Genomic DNA, 25,570 nt, shown 5'->3' on the forward strand with positions numbered 1-25,570 from the left:
GCCTTAAACCGCTGCACAACTTGGGAGGCCCAAACACATTTTTTAAAGGGTGACCCTCCCGAATGGACATGAGAACAATCGAATCCGGGCCCGATGACAACCAGACCTAGAGCCAAATTTTGGGTTCGGTCGAACCCATGAAGATCTCTACCCCCACACCAGTGGGTTGCCAGTGTTTTATGTTAAATGTAAGCTCCAGTGTAATTGTATTTCCTTCAGGAGTGTGACACTAAAGACTGAGCGAGCAGAATCAACAACCTCTGCGTCATTCAAGACAGTTGATTTGTGAGAAGGTGCTGAAGTTCACAGTTAGCCAGTGTTATGTAAATGCCAGCTGAAATGTATACATGGCTTGGCACCAAATCAGGCCAGGTCCGCCAGAGCCATGGCTCAATGAGACTTGGTGCCGGTCTGCGTAGATGGAAACAGACAAGTTTGAGTCTTTTGGTATACAACCAGGGTAAATCCTCAAGGGAATCTCACTATTCATGTGTTTGTATTCTGTTAAAAAAATGTTTTTTAAAATGTAAGTATTTCCCAGGTACATCATTCAGAGGAAACTGCAAGACAGCATGACTGAGTGCAAGGACAAATACTGTGTATCTCAACAGTATTAAGTGGCTTCCTTTCTGTGTGTCCTTTTCTACACTATGTTGAAGAACTGGGCAAGTGAGAACAAATGTATGAGTTCTCAGATCAGTAGACCAGATAAGGAAAGGAGACCAGAGGAGGAAGCCAAGAACTTTGACGAACAAAATACTAAAATAAAATTGCTGAAAAAAGCGTTCTGTGCCTTTAAGATTGCGACCTGCCGTAAACGGTCACGATAATGTAGTAAATCAATAACACGTGTAAAAAAATATTTTATGAAGCTAGCGACACCAAGATGGGGATTTTGGTGTCAATTTATCTATGATACCAGTATTTATTCAAACTAATAAGATGGTGATCCTTGCAGTTGAAGATACATTGTCCGAATTTAAATAATTTGAGTAGTTTAAAGGATTGCAAGGAAAGGTAGGTAACGTTAACCGTTTCAGGACCGTGATGCTGTGTTAGCTAGCTAGAGAGATAACGTTATGTTTCTTGATGAAATTGTTATACATTACTAGCTACATTGTTTCATTACACTGTAACAATGGAATTTAATATGATAAGGTAGCTAGCTAGCTGGTAAATGTACCTGTGCTATAGCACTTTAACACATGGCAGACTTACTGTCATACCACCCTGTCTGAAAGGTATTTTTCTGTGATTTCATAGCTACTTATATTGTTTCTTGTTTTTCCTCGGACCAGAATTATGTTCGTGGCAGTGGAGATGGTTGACACTGTCAGAATCCCCCCATGGAATTTCCAGCGGCAGTTCAATGAAGCCATAGCCGAAGAACTCAACAAGAAATTGGCCAATAAGGTGAGAGGATGCAGTACCAAAGATACTGTAACCTACTCCCCTATTCATCAGTGGACAGAGGTTCTGTATATTGTCAGCTGGGTTAATCTTTTATTGTTTGCTTTGTTTAGCCTAACACAATTGTGACATTGTAGTCTTGTTAACTTATCTGCTTTATTTATGTTTGGCTGTTCTTTACCTGCATCGCCACAGGTGGTTTACCAGGTTGGCCTCTGTATCTGTTTGTATGACATCACAAAACTGGAGGATTCCTACATATTTCCAGGTGATGGAGCTTCCCACACCAAAGGTAAGGAAATTACAATTTGCGACAGATTTTGATGCGAATATTTAAAAATCAGCATAAAAATATTATGCACATTTTCCCAGCACAGGTGGGTTTCCATAAAACGGACTTGTTGCAGATAAAAAGCTGTGTGATGACAGTGCATATAAAAAGCCCTTTTGTGCTTACATTTCTTTGTACTGAATAAAAAATGGAAGTTCAATGTTTCCCTTGCATTTTAAACTCGACCGATGGTTTTGTCACAAACTGTTACAACAAATAGTAAACGTGCTCAATCTGGTTTTTGCACATGCTCTCTAGACAACAGTTCACTTATAAAGTTGACAGAGTAGGTTATATGATGAGATGTGGATAAGCGCGAGATCATTTTTATTTGATAAAGCCAAACACCGATCATGTCAATCCTCGATATTTATTTATTGGACATTTGCAAGTGTACAGTGTACTTAAAGGCCCAATACAGCCATTTTGTATCTTAATATCAAATCATTTCACCAGGCAGGCCAAAACTCCATCCCACCAAAACAGGCTGAAATTTCAGGCGCTCTTTTCAAACAGTGCTTACAATAAGAGGGCATTATCATTATTTTCAGTTTCATGGTGTTATTCCAACCTCATAGTGTGTAAATACAGTTGAAGTTGGAAGTTTACATACACCTTAGTCAAATACATTTAAACTCAGTTTTTCACAATTCCTGACATTTAATCCTAGTAAAAAAGCCCTGTCTTAGGTCAGTTAGGATCACCACTTTCATTTTAAGAATGTGGAATGTCAGAATAATAGTAGAGAGTGATTTATTTCAGCTTTTATTTCTTTCATCACATTCCCAGTGGGTCAGAAGTTTACATACACTCAATTAGTATTTGGTAGCTTTGCCTTTAAATTGTTTAACTTGGGTCAAATGTTTCGGGTAGCCTTCCACAAGCTTCCCACAATAAATTGGGTGAATTTTGGCCCATTCCTCATGACAGAGCTGGTGTAACTGAGTCAGGTTTGTAGGCCTCCTTGCTCGCACACGCTTTTTCAGTTCTGCCCAGAAATGTTCTATAGGATTGAGGTCAGGGCTTTGTGATGGCCAGTCCAATACCTTGACTTTGTTGTCCTTAAGCCATTTTGCCACAACTTTGGAAGTATGCTTGGGGTCATTGTCCATTTGGAAGACCCATTTATGACCAAGCTTTAACTTCCTGACTGATGTCTTGAGATGTTGCTTCAATATATCCACATCATTTTCCTTCCTCATGATGCCATTTATTTTGTGAAGTGCACTAGACCCTCCTGCAGCAAAGCATCCCCACAACATGATGCTGCCGGGGGTGCAAGCCTCCCCCTTTTTCCTCCAAACATAACGATGGTCATTATGGCCAAATAGTTCTATTTTAGTTTCATCAGACCAGAGGACATTTCTCCAAAAAGTACGATATTTGTCTCCATGTGCAGTTACAAACCGTAGTCTGGCTTTTTTATGACGGTTTTGGAGCAGTGGCTTCTTCCTTGCTGGGCGTCCTTTCAGGATATGTCGATATAGGACTCGTTTTACTGTGGATATAGATACTTATGTACCTGTTTCCTCCAGCATCTTCACAGGGTCCTTTGCTGTGGTTTTGGGATTGATTTGCACTTTTTGCACCAAAGTATGTACATTTATTTTTTTATTTTTTTCACATTTATTTAACCAGGTAGGCAAGTTGAGAACAAGTTCATTTACAATTGCGACAGTTACAGTTACACATGGAGTAAAACAAACATATTACAGTAGAAAAATAAGTCTATATACAATGTGAGCAAATGAGGTGAGATAAGGGAGGTAAAGGCAAAAAAAGGCCATGGTGGCAAAGTAAATACAATATAGCAAGTAAAACACTGGAATGGTAGATTTGCAGTGGAAGAATGTGCAAAGTAGAAACAGAAATAATGGGGTGCAAAGGAGCTAAATAAATAAATAAATACAGTAGTGGAAGGGGTAGTTGTTTGGGCTAAATTATAGATGGGCTATGTACAGGTGCAGTAATCTGTGAGCTGCTCTGACAGCTGGTGCTTAAAGCTAGTAAGGGAGATAAGTGTTTCCAGTTTCAGAGATTTTTGTTGTTCGCTCCAGTCATTGGCAGCAGAGAACTGGAAGAAGAGGTGGCCAAAGTAGGAATTGGCTTTGGGGGTGACCAGAGATATATATATACCTGCTGGAGCGCGTGCTACAGGTGGGTGCAGCTATGGTGACCAGCGAGCTGAGATAAGGGGGGACTTTACCTAGCAGGGTCTTGTAGATGACCTGGAGCCAGTGGGTTTGGCGATGAGTATGAAGCGAGGGCCAGCCAACGAGAGCGTACAGGTCGCAGTGGTGGGTAGTATATGGGGCTTTGGTGACAAAACGGATGGCACTGTGATAAACTGCATCCAATTTATTGAGTAGGGTATTGGAGGGTATTTTGTAAATGACATCGCCGAAGTCGAGGATCGGTAGGATGGTCAGTTTTACGAGGGTATGTTTGGCAGCATGAGTGAAGGATGCTTTGTTTGAGAAATAGGAAGCCAATTCTAGATTTAACTTTGGATTGGAGATGTTTGATGTGAGTCTGGAAGGAGAGTTCATCTCTAGGAGACAGAACGCGTCTCCTTCCTGAGCAGTATGACGGCTGCGTGGTCCCATGGTGTTTATACTTGCGTACTATTGTTTGTACAGATGAACGTGGCACCTTCAGGCGTTTGGAAATTGCTCCCAAGGATCAACCAGACTTGTGGATGTCTACAATTTTTTTCTGAGGTCTTGGCTGATTTCTTTTGATTTTCCCATGATGTCAAGCAAAGAGGCACTGAGTTTGAAGGTAGGCCTTGAAATACAGGTACACCTCCAATTGAATCAAATAATGTCAATTAGCCTATCAGAAGCTTCTAAAGCCATGACATCATTTTTGGGACTTTTCCAAGCGGTTTAAAGGCACAGTCAACTTAGTGTATGTAAACTTCTGACCCAATGGAATTGTGATACAGTGAATTACAAGTTAAATAATCTGTATGTAAGCAATTGTTGGAAATATTACTTGTGTCATGCACAAAGTAGATGTCCTAACCGACTTGCCAAAACTAGTTTGTTGACAAGAAATTTGTGGAGTGGTTGAAAAATGAGTTTTAATGACTCCAACCTAAGTGTATGTAAACTTCTGATTTCAACTGTATATATAAAACACAGGAAAATCATAGTTTTGACCACCATCATTGTTTATTTAATCTTCCTATAAACTCTTCATGCTTTTCCATGGCATGGTGGTAGTAGGCTGCAACGTAAAATATCATTGCGTGAATCCAAGTTAACCTCGACATGATGGTTATTATATCAATAGTTGCGGCGTTTCGACCATGATTATTGCATAATCTTTCACAGGCAAGAAAATTGTCCACCCTTGTCTAGTGTATTTTGTGTTGACATTTTGCCCTCAAATGTGCTGTCCATCAGGCCTGCTGTGAGTTAATTTTTTTATGTGTAATTCATCTGCATGAAATGGTTGGATGGAAACCTGCTTAACGTCGCTGATAGGCCTACATGTTTCATATGAATATTGATTTGCAGGTAACAAGTGAATACATTGTTTTAGGATTGAGCCCACAAATGTATTCACTTGTTACCTGTAGATCAATATTCATGCAATAATTGTGGTCAAAATGGTGCAAAATAATACAAATAAAATAAAAACGTCACTGGTCCAATGAATGTGTTTATTTTCTAACGCTCTGCATAGAATTATTACTTTGTGTTATCTAAGGTAGAAAAAATACAGGTTAAGACGAAGTAATAATTCCATGCAGAGCATTCGAAAATAAACACGTTCATTGGACCAGTGACTTTAAAAAATATATATATATTTCACCTTTTATTTAACTAGGCAAGTCAGTTAAGAACAAATTCTTATTTACATTGACGGCCTAGAAACATTGTGTTAACTGCCTTGTTCAGGGGCAGAACGACAGATTTTTACCTTGTCAGCTCGGGGACTCGATCTAGCAACCTTTCGGTTACTAGCTAGGTGTCAGAAGCAGCAGGTTCACCATCCTTTCTCCCCTGCCTCTGGAATGGTTGCAGTCTGGGAGAATGTTGGACTACCTAGCTAACATTTTTGATCCTGTTCGTTTGATCCTGATCTTATTTCAAATGCTCACACTGATGTTTTCCAATTCAGTCGAACAAATAATGGCTTATTACCAAAGCGGTATTGTAAACACGTTGTGGCCGATGTGTGTGATTGTTTGCAGATTTTTTTCCCCCAGCTTTGACCGTGCTACTGACTGTAGTGGTGGTGCTTGGCTTGCGCATGCAAATTTAGTTCACACAACATTCTATAATAGAATTTTATTTGACACGTCAAATTAAAAGCTTAATTGATGCGTATCTTTTTTTGAAATGCAAAGACCCAAACGGCATTCCATATGTTATATAAGTAGCTCCACCTTGCCCTCTGATAGGTTAGGTGGAACTTTCACCGTATTGCACCATATTACTATCAGATCTACACAAGTGCCTGGAGGTCACTGCCTAGGAGTTGTTTCTGGGCAGGGATTTTCTCTTAGGACTGACTGTCCATTTTGATGTGACCTTATCTTTTCCCTACTCTGTTAGTCCACTTCAGGTATGTTGTGTTCCACCCTTTCTTGGATGAGATTCTTGTTGGAAAGATCAAGTACTGCAGTCAAGAAGGAGTACATGGTGAGAGAAACACCTCATCTTTCCCCCCATCTTCCAGTTTTCTCCCCACCCATCTGAATGTTAAGTCCTAATAGCCTATATGACTCAGTGCAACAGCATTGTCCATAACGCATATACCTATGTCTATTCTGGACTAATAGGCCTCGTTGTGTGAAAATAAGAACAATTGAACATGCTGTGATTTGCTGATACACTAATTTGGGTCAGATGCTTTTTATACTCTGGCGTCACAGCCCCAGAGGAGTCTGTACACACTGCAGTGGTTTTCCTACCGACCCTGTCTCTCTCTCAATGTATAAAGTGGATCAACAGGAAGAATGTCTCAGTATGAAGTATAACATTGTGGCAGTCTGTATAGATTTGTTCACACTGCCATATTTTGTTTCACAGTCAGCCTAGGATTCTTTGATGACATCGTCATTCCCCCAGAGTCCCTACAGCAGCCTGCAAAATTGTATCCTGCCCAGTGATGTGTGTTTGTGTATTTCTTACCAATGTGTGCATTTGACAATTTGTTGCTTAAAGCTGAGTTGCAGTAGATGGCTCTGGAATACAATTGTGTAAATGTTAATTAAACTCCTCATGTTGATAGCTATCTGATAGACATTTTAGTTTACCTGTAAAAGCTACTGAAAATAAAGCAATCTAGCAAGCGCTCCTTGACTGCTGCCTCAGCGATGAAGCGGAGCAGGTGTGGGTGTGGGAGTATGAGACGGACGAAGGGGCCCATGACCTCTACATGGACCAAGGTGAGGACATCCGCTTCCGGGTCACAGATGAAGTCTTCCTGGACACGTCGCCCACAGGCCCTTCTGCCGCAGCAACCGACACCCCTGCAGCTCCAGGAGCAGAGGAGGGTGGCCAGAAGAAAGAGGCCCCTTACACACTGCTAGTAAGAAGGCGCTCACTGATAGAACAGACTTATTTCACACTACAAAAGATTGAATTACTATTGTTGTGAATTAAATAATTTCAAGTATCCATTTACAGTATATGTGATTGAGTTAAATGGTACCGGTAAGCTCACTCAAAATGTCCAGTGAGCAAGTATGGAATGTTTGATCAGGAGTATAATTCATTGGCTGAATTCTCCTGATGACCTGGATGAAATTATGTGATCTTTCCTTAACCCATAGGAAGTCCCACCCAGTTGACTACTTAAACATTTTGAAAGTCCTCAATGGTGCTGCCCAGGCTAAAACAAGCTTTGGGGCACTGGAGCTGTCTATTTTAGTCTATGGTGATGTTACTGCAGAATTGGTACCTTTTGGGTAGTGCAACTGGTTAGTACTTTGTCAAGTAGGGCGGTCACTTGTGCTTGCGAAGCAAAGGACCACTCGTTCGAGAAGGCAAAACTGTTAGCAGCATAGTGATGTCCTTCACATAGGTGTACTTTTGGTTTTGCATCATACATCCTTATTACAAATGACTATTTTAAGGTATTTTTCAATACTATAAGTCAGTAATTAATTCCACCCCTTCCCTCCCTGCCTTTCTTGTGTATCAGGGTACCATTAGCGAGCCAGGCTTGGGCCTCCTGTCCTGGTGGAACAGCTAGCGAAAGGAGAGACCATTACAGTAGAGAAAACAGGGGAGACAGCTGTCAAGTATTCATCCCACCTGCTGGACATACACCTTCTTTTTGGACTCTTCTCAGTCACTCCTCCCAGGTTGTGACTTTAACACTGGAGAAACAGGACTCTGTGAAGTGTCCACAAGGCTAATAGACACAGAACTTTGGGCTCAAGTAGAGGAGCCAGGATTCCCATAATAGGAATGGCAGACCCAAGGACAAGGGACCAGTAGCAAGGATTTCTAATAGAGCACACAGGCCGGGGACCTGGAGAACTGCCTCACTTGCAAAGGTGTAGATCCACTTCCCCCTGTATATTGTAAATACTACCACCATAACTGTTAACGCACCAGCATTTACACCCGGTGCACATGACCGTAAGAAAGACTGACTAAAGGGCCCCAATTGGCCTATTTAGTGTCACCATGTAGTCTGTGAGTGTTCAGTTGAACAAATAATGGAGTGTGCCTAAATATACAATTGTGTGATGTCTTTTTGACCAGTATAGTGTTTCATCAGTGATAATTTTTGTTTGCATGATTTTGAGTTGGGTTATTTAAGTAATAACGCCCAAGGAGGTGATGGTATATGGCCAATATACCACGGATCTCAGGCATGACGCATCGCAGAGTATTGGCCATTTTTCACAAAGCCCTGAGGTTTCTTATTGGTATTATAAACTGGTTACCAATGTAATTAGAGCAGTAAAAATAAATGTTTTGTCATAGCCGTGGTATATCAGCCATATACCACAGATGTCAGCCAATCAGCATTCAGGGCTTGAACCACCCAGTTTATAATTGTGTATAGGACATGTATCCCAAAAATATCATAAAATTACTGTCCTTGGGAAGGGTTGTTGTGAACCCACAAGCACTACACCTCACTGTAATTTGTGTATTTTCAGAGTTGGTCCTCTGAAGCAGTTTTTGATAAAGCGTAGAAGCCATATTCTTCCAGGCCAAATGAATGTATCATATTCTGATCTTGATTTTGGTTATTTTTACTTACACCATTACATGAAGGAATACATCAGTATGGTTTACAATACGAACACGTACTTGTTTAATGTAATAACTGCTTTGACGCGTATGGGCATAGCAGTCTTGTTATGCCAACAAATTTGTCGGCAAACACACATCACAAACATCACGCCCATTCTCCCGGCCACGGTGTAATCTCAGCCAGCGGCAGCTGCGCAGCTTCAACAACACACCGCAAATCAGGGTATTCCGCGCGACTACGCGTATTTACTGTTATTTATTTAATGTTATATAATAGTAACTGACAAGGCACACATCCGTCCTCTACCGACAAAACGGACTCTAGCAATGCAGTAAGTAGACCGATGTTTAAAAAACAAAACAAATTATTGTACAAATATTCAAGTACGGGTATGCCAGCTATTGTTTGGATTGTAGAAAATCTGTATCGCCTATTCATTAACGTGTGACAGCCTTTTTGACCAAAGTATAGGCTAAAGGAAATGTATGATAATGACAACTATTGGCTATAGAATACCTTTGACGAGGCTACTCATCCTCTCATCCCTATAGCGTCTCTGTTTGCGCGCGCCGACTTTTCGAATGTTCTGGAAATTAGAAAAAGTCGGATGATATGCGTGTTTATTACATAATAATTTGGCAATGCAAACTGGTCATTCATTTAGCCCGAAATGCACGCCTCCGCAACATGACGAATCATACAATGTTATGAATGTCTCACGTAGAGGGATTTTTCTTGTGATATTTAGACACGTTGAGCCGAGTCAATTGACTATTTCAGATATTTAATTCTGATGTAGCCCAGAGAAAGTATCCAGAGAGATAGACTTAACTGTTTCTCTCTTTTAATTTTAACTTTATAAAAACGGTGTTACAATGTTGGTGTTACAATGTAGCAGCCCTAATGTTTTGGTTTGCAGTCATTATCCAACGCTTTCCCGTATTGCATGCTCACGTCAGAAACACACAGCTAGCGTTTTGCCAGCAGCTCTGTCGACGGCGTTCTCAACATTCGAGCTGTCAGAGCTGTCTGTTTTACTGTAACCTTGATGATGCAGGCAGAGCGAAAGAATGTAACAATCTTAAACCATGCAAAGCCATCTTGGCCTTGGAGTGTGTGCTGTGTCCTATCTTATTGCGTGCACATGCCATCAATATGCACCACCATGTCTTGGCACACAATGGCTGCTTTATTTAAAAAATATATATATATATTTAACCTTTATTTAACTGCTTTTGTTGCAGCAATTCCTAAAGCTGTGCTCCTCTTGAGCTTGAAGGACTTGATACATAATGTAAACAACAGTCATATATCTAAGTTGAGCCTGTTATTGTTTGTGGGCAGACTTAGGAATGGTTGGCAGTTGAAATGTATGGCATTTGAAAGTAAAAATTGTCTGTAATGAATTGAAAGGCTGCCAGTGTCATTTTTGGTTAAACATTGCCACTAGGCTGATACTCTTAACCAGGGTAGTCTGACTAAATGGCTCCATAAGTGTCCAGTAATGTAAATCCAAACATCCATCTTAATATGAAGCTGTTATGAATGATGCATAATGTTCTCTGCAGTAGGGATAAACTTCATGAAATCTGTCTTTGTTTCAGTTGTTCCTTTTGGTTCAACTTTCTTCATTAAGAAACTTGCTGAAACAAACTGACAAATGTGTACTCAATAGCAAGATATATTAAAGCAGAGACAGTGAGCAGACTAACATAACTGGAGTGTCAGCATCAGGCCAGGTGGTGAAGAACCAGAAGAGTGGTAAGAAGAGCGACCTGGCCCGAGCCTCAGCCATGACAGACCCCAGCCTGACGTCCCCCTCAGAGGCCCCTCTGCGCTCCCCCCGGGCTGCACCCATTTCCCTCTCCTTCCCCTTCTTGAGGGAGGGCAGCCGTGTGTGGGAAAGGGGAGCGCCACCCCAGCCCCGGTCACTGCCCAGCCCACTGCCCACCAAACGCAACCGCACCTATTCAGCGTAAGCAACTAGATATGCTGCTCATGAATGCGTTTCTGTATTAGAATTGGTTTGATAGTGCATGTTTATTATCGTTCACTTATATGATGTTTATATATACATTCCTTAACTTCTTAGAGAATAATTTATTTCCACAAGCAGTAGCAGAAGGGATATGGTGTGTTGATGTAATGTTTTGTTGAGAGTGGACATGATGCTCTCTCCCCTGTCTCTCTTCAGCACGGTGCGGGCCACCTCAGGGCCAGCGTTTAAGGGCGTGTGCAAGAGCTTCTGCAGGTCACAAGGTCATGGCTTCATCCGCCCCACCAATGGCGGAGATGACATCTTTGTTCACATCTCTGAGTGAGTGGCCTTCCTCACTACAGCAGCCTTCTTTAGCTTGGCAAATTTCTAAAATGAACAGAATGCCCTGTTTTTTTAATATTCTGTTCACAGCTTTCTATCTCAGAGCAGCAATGGAACATCAGTGTTCAGTGTCAGATAAAATGTGTCAAGGTTCAGAGCAGGAACTGACTGCATATTCATATTGTGCAGTAAATGAACATCTAAATCATTAATTCAATCTATTTCAGTATCGAGGGCGAGTATGTCCCAGTAGAAGGAGATGAGGTCACATACAAAGTCTCCCGGATCCCACCCAAAAACCTGAAGATCCAGGCCGTGGAGGTGAAGATAGTTCATCTGAACCCAGGGACGAAGCATGAGACCTGGTCTGGCCAGATCATCAGCCAGCTAGACGAGAGCTAGGCTTCAGCGCTGGCCTGTTTATCTACACTTGGCTACAGGGAGGGCTAGGGTGGGAAGTTGAGGGGTCTGGCTAGGGCAGGCAGGGACGGCCAACTGGTGCTGGAGAGTCTGTCTAAATCAGGTGTGCTAGAGCTGGGCTGGAACAAAACCCTAGATACACTGACTGGCTCCTCAGGACACAAGTTGGCCATCCGTGAACTAGGACGTGGTTAGTACAGACTGGATTGATAAGTCATAAAAGCCAAGGGAGGAGAATATGTTCAACCTGAAGGTACTGGAAGTGGGTGAGGGGACTGAGTGGAGTGGTGGAGGAAATAGAATGAGAAATCCGACACCATTTTGAGGAGAAGCATTACTATTGGTGTCAAATCAAAATGAGGTTGGAGAGAAAATAACTGATGAAGGTTTAGAGGTACAGAATCGGAAACGTCTGATTGAGAGAGCAATCGAGAAGGGAGGGAGAGATGGGCGTAAGACAAAATCAAAAGCTTGGACGAATAATTTATATTTTACTGTGAATGGAAAAGCCACTATTAATATGTTCTCGAGGTACACAACCATCTTTGTATTTTTGCCTTTTATTAATATATATTTATTTGATCATTTTGTTTCGATTTTTTTGTATCCGTTAGTTTTGAGGTTACTGGGTTTAAGTTTTGGGAATTGTAGTCAAACGAATGCACTTAAAAACTTGAACTTCCATTCTGAAATACTGCCGAACCGACTACAACTCCTATTAGGCTTTATCATGTGGCAATTTGTAGTCCTGTTTGCAAATTGTAACTCACCATGATGGTATGAGCAAATTACTGTAAGGTTTTTGAAACTATTTGAAACTTTTCTATTGTCTGAGAGACGCTGTAACACACTGTCAATGGAATTTAAATACATTTTAATGTATTTGTTTAAGTTCTGAAATGATCATTTGATTGTTACTGAGCCGTTATTCGTATTTGTTTCATGTCTGCCCATTATGTTTAGCATTTCTCCATATTTAGGCTATTTCTATGTATTTTTCTGTCCTTCATTCTTACTGTTTTGGGTTGTTTTATTTCATATTTTAGTTTTAGTTAAAATGCTAGGTTTCCATTGGTCACAGTTCAGAGCATTTTCTGTTAGACAAGCCACTGTGGCTATAGTTTACCCTAATTTCTATGTGAGCCTTGAAAGAGCACTAAAAACATTTTATGATTCACAATTATGGTGGCTGTTATCTTTCTTTAGTATTTATCTTTGGAGATAAGGGTGTATACATAGTATGTGACATTAGAATGACATGCCTATTCCTTAGTTATACTTTCCATCTGTTGTACAAAAAAATAACAAGTCACACTTGGGACAATGATATAAAATAATTTATTACAATGAACATAGTTCAAATTAATACAGTACTCAACAATCACATGATGATTTCACAATTAGTGTATGTCGATCAAACTACAAGTGAGTCCACTGGACCGTTGTCATTCAGGAAGGTCTAATGGCCTTTGGCAGAAGGGTCAAGACATCCAGATTATTGTATTTGTCGCAGATGTCATTAACCTTTTAATAAAATTTGATTTGATAAGATACAACTAAAGGACGTGTACCTATGAATATACTGGGTAGGTAATGTAAAGGGTGTATAAGCCACCTGTGAGATCCATTTCTTATAGCGGTGCAGACTGAAGTAGCAGGAATAATTTATATGTAATTGCATAGATGAGGTAAGACTTCTCCCTACAGTGTCTAAACACTCTTAGAAAAAAATGTGATTCTAATTAGGGTTTTTCGGCTGTCCCCATAGGAGAACCCTTTGAAGAAACCTTTTTGGTTCCAGATTGAACCCTTTCCACAAAGGGTTCTACATGGAACCCAAAAGAGTTCTACCTGGAATAAAAAAAGGGATCTACGTGGAACCGAAACGGGTTCTCCTATGGGGACAGCCGAAGAACCCTTTTGTGTAGAAAGTCTACACCCTCCTTGGATTTCTTCACATTTTAGTGTTACAAAGTGGAATTAAAATTGATTTGTCAATTTTTTGTCAACAATCTACACAAAATACTCTGTCAAAGTGGAAGAAAAAATTCTAACATTTGTTTTTATATACCTTGATTAGATAAGTATTCACCCCCCGGAATCAATACATGTTAGAAACACATTTTGACAGTGATTACAGCTTTGAGTCATCTTGGGTAAGTCTCATAAGAGCTTTGCACACCTGTATTATGCAATATTTTCCCATTATTCAAGCTCTGTCAAGGTGTTGGAGATCATGGCTAGATAGCAATTTTCAAGTCTTGCCATAGATTTTCAAGCAGATTTAAGTCAAAACTGTAACTTGCCCACTCAGGAACATTCACTGTCTCCTTGGTAAGCTACTCCAGTGTATATTCAGCTTTGTGTTGTAGGTTATTGTCCTGCTGAAAGGTGAATTCCTCTCCTGGTTCTGGTGTAAAGCAGACTGAAGCAGGTTTTCCTATAGGATTTTGCCTGTGCTTAGCTCCATCCCGATTGTTTTCATCCTGAAAACTCACCAGTCTTTGCTGATGTCAAGCATACCCATACCATGAAGGCAATTACTCAGTGATGTGTTGTGTTGGATTTGCCCCAAACATAAGGCTTTGCATTTAGGCCAAAAAGTATATTCCTTTGCCGTGTTTTTTTGCAGTATTACTTTAGTGCCTTGTTGCATGTTTTGGAATATTTTTATTCTGTGTATTTGTATTATTTTTATCACTCTGTCATTTAGGTCATTATTGTGGAGTCACTACAATGTTGTTGATCCATCCTCAGTTCTCCCATCACAACCATTGAACTCTGTAGCTGTTTTAAAATCCCCAATGGCCTCATGGTGACATCCCTAAGCAGTTTCCTTCCTTTCCTGCAGCTCAGTTCAGAAGAATGACTGTATTTTTTATGTGTCTGGGTGGTTTAATGCTTCATCCACAACTTAATTATTAACTTGACCATGCTTAAAGATATATTCAATGTCTGATATGTTATTGTTACCCATCTACCAATCACTGCCCTTTATTTTTGAAGCTTTCGAAAAAGCCCTGGGAGGACAGAGCAAGAAGTGGTCATAAAAAAATATAATGTCAACCCCTATTATTTCACACAGAGTACAGAGTGAGTCCATATAAATTATTATGCGATTTGTTAAGCCACATTTGACTTCTGAACTAATTCAGGCTTGCCTAAACAAAGGGGGTGAATACTTAAAGGAATTATTATATTTTAGTTATAATTTTTTTTAAACATTTGTAAAAAACTTGACAAACAATTACAATTAATCTATTTCAATCCCACTTTGTAACGCAACAAAATGTGAAACAAATTCAAGGGGGGGTGCAGACTTTCTATAGGCACTTAATCTGAAAGTGGACTGGCACAGAGCAAAAAAACACATTTTCTCTCTTCTGTCTCGCTCCATTTTGTTCAAAGACAACACTAGTCACTTCCTACATTCACAAAGAAAACAAATGATCCAAAACCCAGTTTGTCAGATAACTGTATCAATATTAGTGAAAAAGATAAGTGAGTATTTACATGATATACTCAAAATGTATGTAAATCTTCACATGATATTCACAAAAGAGGATTGTCTTACAGGAGGGCCTATAAGACATTTGGTTAATTTGATGTTACATACAAATACAGGGACACGCTACAAAAAACATTGGGTTGATAGATGTTAAACAGTCAGATATTACATTAAAACCTTAGAGAAACACTTAGTCATGATAAAAAACTGAAAACATTAGTACACTTCCTCACATTGTTTGAGCTACCATCCCTTTAAAAAAGCAGATCTGTCCACATCTCATAATAATTTCAATGGGAGTCCAGCCAATGTGAATTACTGATGATCCCTTTATGTGTCCAGTGCTAGTTAGAATAATATTATACAACAACAATGCATTGATTACAAATCTGTAGTGGTTTACCTCCCATTTCCACCTCTTCTCCTTCAGGTGCTCTTAGTAACTGCCCACAACAACAGGGGGAGCCCAGGGGAAGCTGACTGTGAGAGTGCCTGCTGCACGATTTATCACGACTCATTGGTGGGAGCTTTGAAGAAAATCTCTCGACAGTGCCTGGCTGTGTCCTCTGGTGAGTATACTGTGAAACCAATGGTGCGCGGGTCGTTGAAGATCTCATAGTCGTTTCCCCCCTGAACAGAGAGGAATGTAGATACGGCTTTAGAATCTGCTTTTTCACAAATAGGTTTGCACCGACTGCCCTTTTCCCCCTTGTCGACCTCTTTCCTTGTTTCCTCACTCACTCTTTATCTCTCTCTATGTCTCAGTAAAAGAGGTTAAATAAACACACAACCATCACAAAGCTCATGCAACATTCTTTCAGGCAGGGGTCAACTCCACATAGAATGACATCAACAATGATCTCTGAACTTTAACCTTTATCATTCAAGCCACAGCACAATCCTACTCTCATTGCTATCTTTAGCCTCAGAGCATTCCCCACCACTGACACGTCTACAAGGTCCTCCCCTTCACTTACAGACGATGTCTCGTTGCCAAAGAAGTAGATAGCGTCCAGGCCCTCCCCCTCCAGCACGTCCAGACAGAGCCTCTTGTCCCAGCCTTCAGGGAACACGTCAAAACTGATGAGACCACCTGAATAGAGAGGCACACGAGAGGGAATAATTCAGTCAATTTCAATTGATACATTACAATTTAACATCATGTTACTGAACAGAATATTAGTCCCTCCCATAAAATAATGATGATTTTAGTGATGATTATTAACACATTACAACCAGCTCTCTCATGCCATGTCAGGGATATTTGTTTTGGTTGGTCAATGCACTGATGAGTGAGGATGCCCAATGTATGTAAAATAGGTGTGATATTTCCCCCATTATAGGAACAGCAGCTCTGAGATATTTTTAAGACTGCAACTTCAACCGGTTAATGTTGCACATTTCTCTGCAACAGACTTGGAGCCCAACACATTCTCCCCTCGAAAAGCATGAAAGGTTATTAAAAGCCCCAATCACTGTGTTTAGTTCAGCAGAACAGACTTATTTATGCCCTGTGCATCGACTGTGTGGTCATGGCTTTGACATACAGTCTGTGTCCAGGGAGACCAGTCTTATTATTGGTGATTATTCACTACTTGGCTGACCTCCATGAGGTCACTAACAGTATGTGAGCCTACAGGCTGCCCATTGAGGTGGACTCAGTTCCACAAACACAGCCTGTGGCTGACTCCTTTCTTTTAAATCGCTCTTTCCTTTTCATTCTACAACCAGAGCAGTTAGTCTTTAAATTCTGCCACATATTCAGGTCAATGAAAGGTGAATGTGCACGAAAAGCCCTCAGAGAAGTAAGTTTAAATTCTGCTTCTCGCCCATCCCCCCTGCCTTCAGATTCTACTTCATTACCCCCCAGTGTTTAAAGCGGCAATCAGCAGTTGAAGCAATAACAAAGCGCCCTCCTCACCACTGTTTCAGTAAAAGGTGTGGCGATGGGACTGGAGAAATGTAAGCACTCTCAAATTCAAAGGCAGAGCTATGAATGCAAGGACTGACCATCCATGATATCAAAATTATAACTTTAACCATGTTTTTAGGCTATACAGTGTTTGTTTACATTTACTTTGTTTCTAAACAATGGAGTAAAACTAGCTTATATGTTGTGTTCTGATGGGGTACGACTGTTCAAGATCATATGGCATTTATAAGTTATATTCTTCAAGAATCAATGGATACATATCATTAATGTATTAGTCCAAAAATGGATGTAGCAACTGCTGCTTGACCCGAAGGGAAGCTCACAAACGCAACAGCTAGGGAGGTTTCAGCCAATCAGAGGGTGTATTGGCCACAAACACCCACATCCACAGCCCATCCCCCACACAGTTCCTTCCCCACCCCTGGCCATGGACCATAAAGGTGAAAGAAAACATAGCCAGGACAAAGGTGCCTGTATTTGAAGTGACGCTGCAATGTTGCCTTTTGAGCTGAGTGACATGAGCAAAAATCTCTGGCGTAAGAACAGACAGTGCCGCATAGACATAAACAGCATTGCATATGTGAAATGTGAACAAACCAAGGCAGGGTAGACGTGCAGATACAGACTGCAATGAGCAAACACATAAATCTTATCCACTAGCCTTCTCATTGGCTTGTTTTATCAGGCTCTGCTGCCAGTGCTATGAGCATCAGCTTCCACATCAGCAACCAGAAGGATTCCCAGTTAATATCAGCAATCAGAGGGATTCCCAGGGCAGTCACTCAGTTAGGGTAAAGTAAGGCCGTTAGGATGAAGTAAGGATAAATGTCTGTGTTTGTAACTACTGCTGCTACTGGCCCAAGGCTTTAACAGAGTGCCTTATGAAGACAACAGCCTTATCTCCAGCTGTTTGTGCAGCTGCCTGAATTGTGTACAGTTTCACAGGCCATTAAGTAAGCCCCACACCTCGTTACAGTCAGCAAACACCTAGTCTGACTAACCAGAGAAAAACATCTCTGAACCTCAGAGAGTGGAACAGGGGAGAGTAATGTTTAATGAAGTTGGGCACAATGTGTCCAGGAGATTGGCTACGCATGGCAGATCGTCTTTGTGAACTGACAGATAGGAAGCAACAGCAAGGAAAAGACAGCAAAGGAGCTAGTACATTGAAGTCATAACAGGGTTCTTTCTATCTGAGAGATAAATGAGTCTTGAAATGTAGATATCACACCATGCACAGATGGCATACAAAAGAATACTGAAATACAAGACTAGAGGTGCTAATAGTTACACTGATATTAATTCCCAGCTCACATCCTGTGTCAGTTGGCTTACCTCTAGTAAATCGTAGACCCTTCCCAGCAAACTCCTCCTGCAGGGCCGCAACAAACTTCTCCCGGATTTTCTCTCTCTTTGAAGAGGTTAAGGAAAGGGGTCAGGCTTCAGGCCACTAAGGGTTAAGCCTCTCCACATCACCCATCAGACCACTAGACCCTCCATAATGTGTGGCTGTGAAACATCAATGGGCTGTCTGTTCAGCCATCTTGAAAGCTCAGCATTGTTTTGACTTGTTTACTCTCTTCCCCTTTTAATAGGAGCCAACGTAACAGAATATAAGATAAAATCATGCCTGCTTGCACTGTGCAGTGATTTGAGGTTATAAGAGGTTGAAAACATGACTCAATCAATAACACATGCTTTGTTTGTTTACTATTCGTTTTAAAAGTTTATATGTTTAGCCGTTTGGATCATTATTTAGGCACTCTTATACTGTGTAATACCTTGTCAATTTCAGAGAATTCGATTCGCTCCTCAAGTGTGCAGCTCCGGCCAATGGGGGAGATGTTCAGCATTCCGTTGCGGAATTCGATAAAGGTGCCCCTGAGGGCAGAATAAGGCATTAATCTGCAAAAAGAGACTTTAGTGTGGCTTTGTTACCAACCATCATACATGTGTAATCTCCCAGCAATTTATTGGGTATTTACCAACGTTTCGGCATCACGAGGCACAGTGATGCCGAAACGTTGGTAAATACCCAATAAATTGCTGGGAGATTACACAATGGAGTGTGCGACTTTCTTTATTATGATAGTTTATAGTTTATTCGCCATTAGTCAGCACCTCCACACAAACTATTATTTTGGGTGTGCGCCAGCTCAGGTTTTGTTTACCAACCATCATACAACAATTCTAGAGATTCTAGTGTTAGATTCAGAATTGCTTTGTTTCTCAAGGAAATAAGTATTTCCACCCAGATACAGATCAATCCTTCTGTCTTAGTCTCTGCTTTAGGAATGCTGACAGAGCCACCATTCCTTTCTCCAATGCCTACAGCTGTGATGGACAGGTTGAAGTGGCCATGGGGCCTCTGAATGACTAGACACGTAGAAAAGGAGCTGAAAGTAGGTCAGAGGGAGGGAATCTCACCTTTTCTTGGGCAGCTTGATCAGCCCCATGTAGCTGAGACAGAAGTTAATGAGGTCCTGCAGTAGTTCCTCTCCTATCTGGTTCTGGATGGCCTGTAGGACAGAGGACATAGTTCAAATATTTGAACTGTCTTTTCTTATTAACACAGTGCAGTTCTCTTAAAGACATGATCATAACTTTCCCTTCCAGTCTTCTTAGCTGAGAGCAGTTTATAAGAAAAAAAGGTTGTGCCTGCATGTTGTTTACATGGAATCATGTTTAAATAGCTTGTTAGTGAGCAAAAATATATTTTATTCCTTCCCTCACCTCAGTCACACCCACCTGTTTGGAAAGGAGCTTCCCATCTTTGTACTGCACCGTGCCATTCTCAGCAAACACATAGTCAAACTTCTGTATCACTGTAAGAGAAAAAGGGGGCAAATTAGGTAAAAGTGTGTTATTGTGAGAACATTCATCGTAAATAGACAACACAAGCTACCAGCACATAGCCTTAAAAAAAATAATAATAATGGAACACAGGCATGTTGTACCTGGTGCAGCGGGATTATTAGTTTTTGCAGATTACCACCTATGTAACACTACCTGAAACAGTCCAATTTAATCTCTGTTCTGTCCATTCACTGTACACATATCTCACATAGCTAGAGTATCAAAGTACTGAGCATCTCAATCAGTCTTGCATAATGCAGTCTGGGAATGATCAGGATAGAGAACTGTTGATGCAAAAATGCACTGAAAACAAAGCCTTGAATGCACTAGTAGCACTCCCACTTATACAGTGGGGCAAAAATGTATTTAGTCAGCCACCAATTGTGCAAGTTCTCCCACTTAAAAAGATGAGAGAGGCCTGTAATTTTCATCATAGGTACACTTCAACTATGACAGACAAAATGAGAAAAAAAATCCAGAAAATCACATTGTAGGATTTTTAATGAATTTATTTGCAAATTAGGGTGGAAAATAAGTATTTGGTCACCTACAAACAAGCAAGATTTCTGGCTCTCACAGACCTGTAACTTATTCTTTAAGAGGCTCCTCTGTCCTCCACTCGTTACCTGTATTAATGGCACCTGTTTGAACTTGTTATCAGTATAAAAGACACCTGTCCACAACCTCAAACAGTCACACTCCAAACTCCACTATGGCCAAGACCAAAGAGCTGTCAAAGGACACCAGAAACAAAATTGTAGACCTGCACCAGGCTGGGAAGACTGAATCTGCAATAGGTAAGCAGCTTGGTTTGAAGAAATCAACTGTGGGAGCAATTATTAGGAAATGGAAGACATACAAGACCACTGATAATCTCCCTCGATCTGGGGCTCCACGCAAGATCTCACCCCGTGGGGTCAAAATGATCACAAGAACGGTGAGCAAAAATCCCAGAACCACACAGGGGGACCTAGTGAATGACCTGCAGAGAGCTGGGACCAAAGTAACAAAGCCTACCATCAGTAACACACTACGCCGCCAGGGACTCAAATCCTGCAGTGCCAGACGTGTCCCCCTGCTTAAGCCAGTACATGTCCAGGCCCGTCTGAAGTTTGCTAGAGAGCATTTGGATGATCCAGAAGAAGATTGGGAGAATGTCATATGGTCAGATGAAACCAAAATATAACCTTTTGGTAAAAACTCAACTCGTCGTGTTTGGAGGACAAAGAATGCTGAGTTGCATCCAAAGAACACCATACCTACTGTGAAGCATGGTGGTGGAAACATCATGCTTTGGGGCTGTTTTCCTGCAAAGGGACCAGGACGACTGATCCGTGTAAAGGAAAGAATGAATGGGGCCATGTATCGTGAGATTTTGAGTGAAAACCTCCTTCCATCAGCAAGGGCATTGAAGATGAAACGTGGCTGGGTCTTTCAGCATGACAATGATCCCAAACACACCGCCCGGGCAACGAAGGAGTGGCTTCGTAAGAAGCATTTCAAGGTCCTGGAGTGGCCTAGCCAGTCTCCAGATCTCAACCCCATAGAAAATCTTTGGAGGGAGTTGAAAGTCCGTGTTGCCCAGCAACAGCCCCAAAACATCACTGCTCTAGAGGAGATCTGCATGGAGGAATGGGCCAAAATACCAGCAACATTGTGTGAAAACCTTGTGAAGACTTACAGAAAACATTTGACCTCTGTCATTGCCAACAAAGGGTATATAACAAAGTAATGAGATAAACTTTTGTTATTGACCAAATACTTATTTTCCACCATAATTTGCAAATAAATTCATTAAAAATCCTACAATGTGATTTTCTGATTTTGTCTGTCATAGTTGAAGTGTACCTATGATGAAAATTACAGGCCTCTCTCATCTTTTTAAGTGGGAGAACTTGCACAATTGGTGGCTGACTAAATACTTTTTCCCCCCACTGTATTTACTCTATCGTTCGTCGCTTTACTTTTGTTGCTGCTCTGAGTGATAACTGTCAGTTGTCAGTGTGTTGGTGGCCAGTCTCCACTGCTGTGTGTAAAGATAACACAGGTATATGAGCAAACATGTAACTCCACCTGGGTCCATGTGTGACCCGGAGTGGAGACTTCAGTTATGATGTAGCTGCTTTTGTCTATGTCTGTTATTTATGGACTGATGTCAAATGAGAGTGGGCTGCCAACATGAAAGCATCTAAACTGTCTCTCTGGTGAATTTCCTTTAAATAATTTCATGACCATGAAAGCGACAGCCTTTTGGGGTTTGCAAAGCCCTGTGAGAGAAAGGCAATAATGTGGGTTTGAGGGTGAATATGTGAGACTGAAATGAGACCAAAGTGAGAATGAGGAGTGCTCACCTTCATCTCCCTCCCCCAGCTGTTCTGCGATCTTTGAGTAGTCTGATCCACCCACTATGCCGATCTTCACTTTCCTGCGCAGAGACTGGAAAAACTCATCCAGCTTAGGGTCAATTTTCTGCAGGGTGTAAGCACACACGCATGATGCGTAAACACACAATGAGTGCACACAGACAGACACACACACACACACTATTGAAAACACAGTTTTAGGGACTCATAATATAAACTGTGACAAGACAGGCATTTACAGTCCTTAAAACGGCTTTTGTTGTCTGAACACAAAGCAGGATAATGCTTTTGTTTAGACAGAGTGAGATTGGCATCTGTCTCTGAAGGAGGAGCAACTTTGATAGTGGTCTATTGATCCTCTGCAGAAATAATCCTATTAAACTTTCCATCTTGCCAGAGAGACTTGGGCAGATGGATCAGGCAGGGACCGCTTCATGCGCACATGAGGAAAACTGCATTACATAATATAAGGGCATTCTGCACACATGTCTCTGTGACCGACCAACGGCTGCTGAACTGGGCACTGCCTACACGACGATCATTGAATGTTTCTTTACATCACCGGTCCAGACACTGAGACAAGAATGTAGATAGCCTACAATATGATCTTTTTTTGTCTATGTTACAACAAAGACATCATCTTGTGATGATGGGCAGAGATACGAGGGATAATCTTAATGTTTATCCTCCTGTTTAATTGAATTATTTGAAGACATGGAGAACTGCCTGTTTTCACACGACAATTGCAAAGACATTTATTGATACAGCGTTGTGTAACAGAGAGTTAACCATTTATCATCATATGAATGAGTAATTTTTTGTTAAACTACTGAAATCATTATGAAAAACACTAGAGAGCCGTTTCACTGATTATTAATTGATTATCTTGCATTTCAAATCTGACGGTCAAAAGAGGCTGAGGATATAACTAAAAGGCTACCCCCATTATGAATGTCAACATCCTTGATCAAAGTAGTCTGTTTTTAGGGTAGGAACTCCATGTGACTCTTCTTCCCATGTACCCACTTTAAGTTGTTTACTATCAGTTTATCTGTCTGTTAAAGTTCCAATGCAGCTGTTGTTATCTCAAAATCAAATAATTTCTGGGTAACAATGAAGTACCTTAATTGTCAAAAAGAAACAAAAATAGCTTCAGAGCAAAGAGCAATTTCTCAAGCAATAATTTTGCTAGGACTGTTTGAGAGTGGTCTGAGTGGGGAGGGGGAAACAAAAAATGAGCTGTTATTGGCAGAGAGGTTTGGAACTCTCTTTCTCATTGGTCTATTAACTAATGATATCACCAGGCATTACAAAACTCCATCCCACCAAAACAGGCTGAAATTCAACAGCTGTCTTTTCAAACAGCTCTTACACTAAAAGGGCAATATTACAATTTTCACAATTTCACAGTATCCAACCTAATAGTGTGGCAATATATATAAAACACTGGGCCTTTAAGGATTGGCGCGAACAGTTGCAAGGTAATTGATACTTCACATGGAAGGACAGCAGTTATAAGGTATTTTGAATTGGCGTAAGCAGTGTCCCAGTGTAACGGTGGTCTAGGGTTGACACTTCATAAGTGTTGTGCAAGTAGGCAACAGTATTTTACTGTCGTGTTCTCGTACGGACGGAGGACATAACGTTCTTCCAAATGAATTATATCTCTGCTCCATGGGGCGCGCGCTACTTTGAAGTAAAATACAAGCTTCAGATGCAAACGAAGACATTTTAGTTTCATTGAAAAGAGTTGACGGACGACAGCATTTGTAGGGTACAACCACGGGATTAAATAATATATGAAAACAAGAACTTGGAAGGACAGAAAATGATGGTGTTTGCCAACATTATCAGGAAGTATATCGACAGAAAATAGTAAATCATTACATAACATGCAGGAACATTCCAGACCTTGCTGCAGATAAGACATTGACATTATTGCAACAGTTTTGTGCTATCAAGATGGCATGGCGATTGGCAAAGGTTTGACACGTTGGACAGCAACATTAGAAGAAAGAAAATAACAAACAAAACACAATTAATAGAACGGGATAATAAAACATGTTATTTAGCCTACCTCTCTCGGTGGGGTAAGAGTGCCGTCCACGTCAAATAAACACAGAATAGTCCTTTTTGAAGAACCATTTGATTCATCCATTTCTTATTTTGCAATGATAGTGTTACTAATGTGTAAATAATGATAGTGTTACTATTGTGTAAGTAATGATAATGTTACTAATGTGTAAGAAATATTCTGGGAAAGAGTGACAATTTTCTGATCTTGCCTCTAATGCAAAACAAAGACTACTGTATAGGCTACAATACGGTACACTGTAAAATGTAATGCCCACCACTAGTTGGATGAATCATTTATGCCATGCGGTCTAGTAGATAACGACAAACCATATCCAATAGTTGTTGAACTGTAGTTTATCCTCAGACTGAAGAATAGGTCTGCCACCGTTTCCGATCGAATTCAGATAATCATCACAGGCAGCTCTACACGTCTCAGGTTTATTTTGCAACAATGTCTCGACTCTCGTAGGCTACATGCAAACAGCCAATCGCAGCTTTTATGTTTGATGACGCGAAGTGGGTGTTGGCAAGATATATAAACATAGAAGTCCATTGCCCCCTCCCATGTCAAATCAAGACTGATTAAGACCCATCTCAACAGTCATTCGACCGTTCACCTAGAGGAGAGGACAGTGCTCAGACTGTGCCTAGATCTGTACAATGTAGGCTATCATATAATAAATTCACAGCCCAAACAATGGAATGATTCTTTACTGCATGTCAGGCCAGCCAGGGCATTAATCAGGCCAGCCAGGGCAGTGAGAAATGTATGATGAATAACGTTTAGTTGATAGCTCCATCAAGTGTTGCTTTAATTACCTGTATAACATGGTGATAGATCCAACTTCCAAAATAAACACTCACACTTGGCTCCTTCTGGATAGAGTTGTTGTGCAGGATTACCAGGACGTTTGTGTGATCGCTTTTATTATCAGTAAATTAGTTGTCCACTAGAGGGCAGGCTAAAACAATATACATGCTTGTGCCCTATGGAAGCCAAATGCCATAGTGCAGAACAGCTATATTCCCGAAGGAGGTTCTGAGGGCTGTTAGATGGATTTGTCTGTTAAGGGTATCTGCAATCCTAACATGTCTTGTGGGTGGTGAGGAACTCAAATAA

The 25,570-nt window shown here is 40.9% G+C and overlaps 3 protein-coding genes across 5 annotated transcripts; 2 read left to right on the top strand and 1 right to left on the bottom strand.

Moving 5' to 3' along the window:
- Positions 1-830: 830 nt before the first annotated feature.
- LOC120033899 (DNA-directed RNA polymerase III subunit RPC8-like) lies at positions 831-8,954 on the top strand. Of its 2 annotated transcripts, XM_038980277.1 has the most exons (7): positions 831-1,017; positions 1,299-1,413; positions 1,606-1,702; positions 6,310-6,396; positions 6,787-6,850; positions 7,072-7,288; positions 7,904-8,918. In XM_038980277.1, the coding sequence occupies exons 2-7, from the start codon at positions 1,303-1,305 to the stop codon at positions 7,952-7,954; spliced, it is 627 nt and encodes a 208-aa protein (XP_038836205.1). In that variant the 5' UTR covers positions 831-1,017; positions 1,299-1,302; the 3' UTR covers positions 7,955-8,918. The 2 variants fall into 2 exon arrangements, with proteins under 2 accessions (XP_038836205.1, XP_038836207.1); XM_038980279.1 differs by lacking the exon at positions 6,310-6,396 and having other exon boundaries at positions 7,904-8,954.
- A 115-nt stretch (positions 8,955-9,069) lies between these two features.
- Positions 9,070-13,267, top strand: LOC120033900 (cold shock domain-containing protein C2-like). The gene is made up of 4 exons (XM_038980280.1): positions 9,070-9,305; positions 10,703-10,949; positions 11,169-11,291; positions 11,522-13,267. The coding sequence occupies exons 2-4, from the start codon at positions 10,768-10,770 to the stop codon at positions 11,694-11,696; spliced, it is 480 nt and encodes a 159-aa protein (XP_038836208.1). The 5' UTR covers positions 9,070-9,305; positions 10,703-10,767; the 3' UTR covers positions 11,697-13,267.
- A 1,425-nt stretch (positions 13,268-14,692) lies between these two features.
- LOC120034049 (phosphomannomutase 1-like) lies at positions 14,693-24,911 on the bottom strand. Of its 2 annotated transcripts, none has more exons than XM_038980456.1 (8): positions 24,452-24,911; positions 22,363-22,480; positions 19,904-19,980; positions 19,583-19,674; positions 18,937-19,060; positions 18,491-18,566; positions 16,200-16,315; positions 14,693-15,852 (listed from the first exon to the last, which is right to left on the bottom strand). In XM_038980456.1, the coding sequence occupies exons 1-8, from the start codon at positions 24,530-24,532 to the stop codon at positions 15,730-15,732; spliced, it is 807 nt and encodes a 268-aa protein (XP_038836384.1). In that variant the 5' UTR covers positions 24,533-24,911; the 3' UTR covers positions 14,693-15,729. The 2 variants fall into 2 exon arrangements, with proteins under 2 accessions (XP_038836384.1, XP_038836385.1); XM_038980457.1 differs by having other exon boundaries at positions 18,937-19,036; positions 24,452-24,910.
- Positions 24,912-25,570: the final 659 nt, after the last annotated feature.

Source organism: Salvelinus namaycush, chromosome 41 (assembly GCF_016432855.1).
Source record: "Salvelinus namaycush isolate Seneca chromosome 41, SaNama_1.0, whole genome shotgun sequence".
NCBI lineage: Eukaryota > Metazoa > Chordata > Actinopteri > Salmoniformes > Salmonidae > Salvelinus > Salvelinus namaycush.

Excerpts from the sequence above, each read along its gene's own strand:
- LOC120033899 (XM_038980277.1), top strand. The coding sequence starts at position 1,303 with ATGTTCGTGGCAGTGGAGATGGTTGACACTGTCAGAATCCCCCCATGG. Across the intron at positions 1,703-6,309 it reads TGGAGCTTCCCACACCAAAG|TCCACTTCAGGTATGTTGTG; the intron begins GTAAGGAAATTA and ends CTACTCTGTTAG. Across the intron at positions 7,289-7,903 it reads AGGCCCCTTACACACTGCTA|GGTACCATTAGCGAGCCAGG; the intron begins GTAAGAAGGCGC and ends CTTGTGTATCAG.
- LOC120033900 (XM_038980280.1), top strand. The coding sequence starts at position 10,768 with ATGACAGACCCCAGCCTGACGTCCCCCTCAGAGGCCCCTCTGCGCTCC. Across the intron at positions 10,950-11,168 it reads CGCAACCGCACCTATTCAGC|CACGGTGCGGGCCACCTCAG; the intron begins GTAAGCAACTAG and ends GTCTCTCTTCAG. Across the intron at positions 11,292-11,521 it reads ATCTTTGTTCACATCTCTGA|TATCGAGGGCGAGTATGTCC; the intron begins GTGAGTGGCCTT and ends AATCTATTTCAG.
- LOC120034049 (XM_038980456.1), bottom strand. The coding sequence starts at position 24,532 with ATGGATGAATCAAATGGTTCTTCAAAAAGGACTATTCTGTGTTTATTT. Across the intron at positions 22,481-24,451 it reads CTCTTACCCCACCGAGAGAG|AAAATTGACCCTAAGCTGGA; the intron begins GTAGGCTAAATA and ends TACACCCTGCAG. Across the intron at positions 18,567-18,936 it reads AATTCTCTGAAATTGACAAG|AGAGAGAAAATCCGGGAGAA; the intron begins GTATTACACAGT and ends ACCTCTTCAAAG.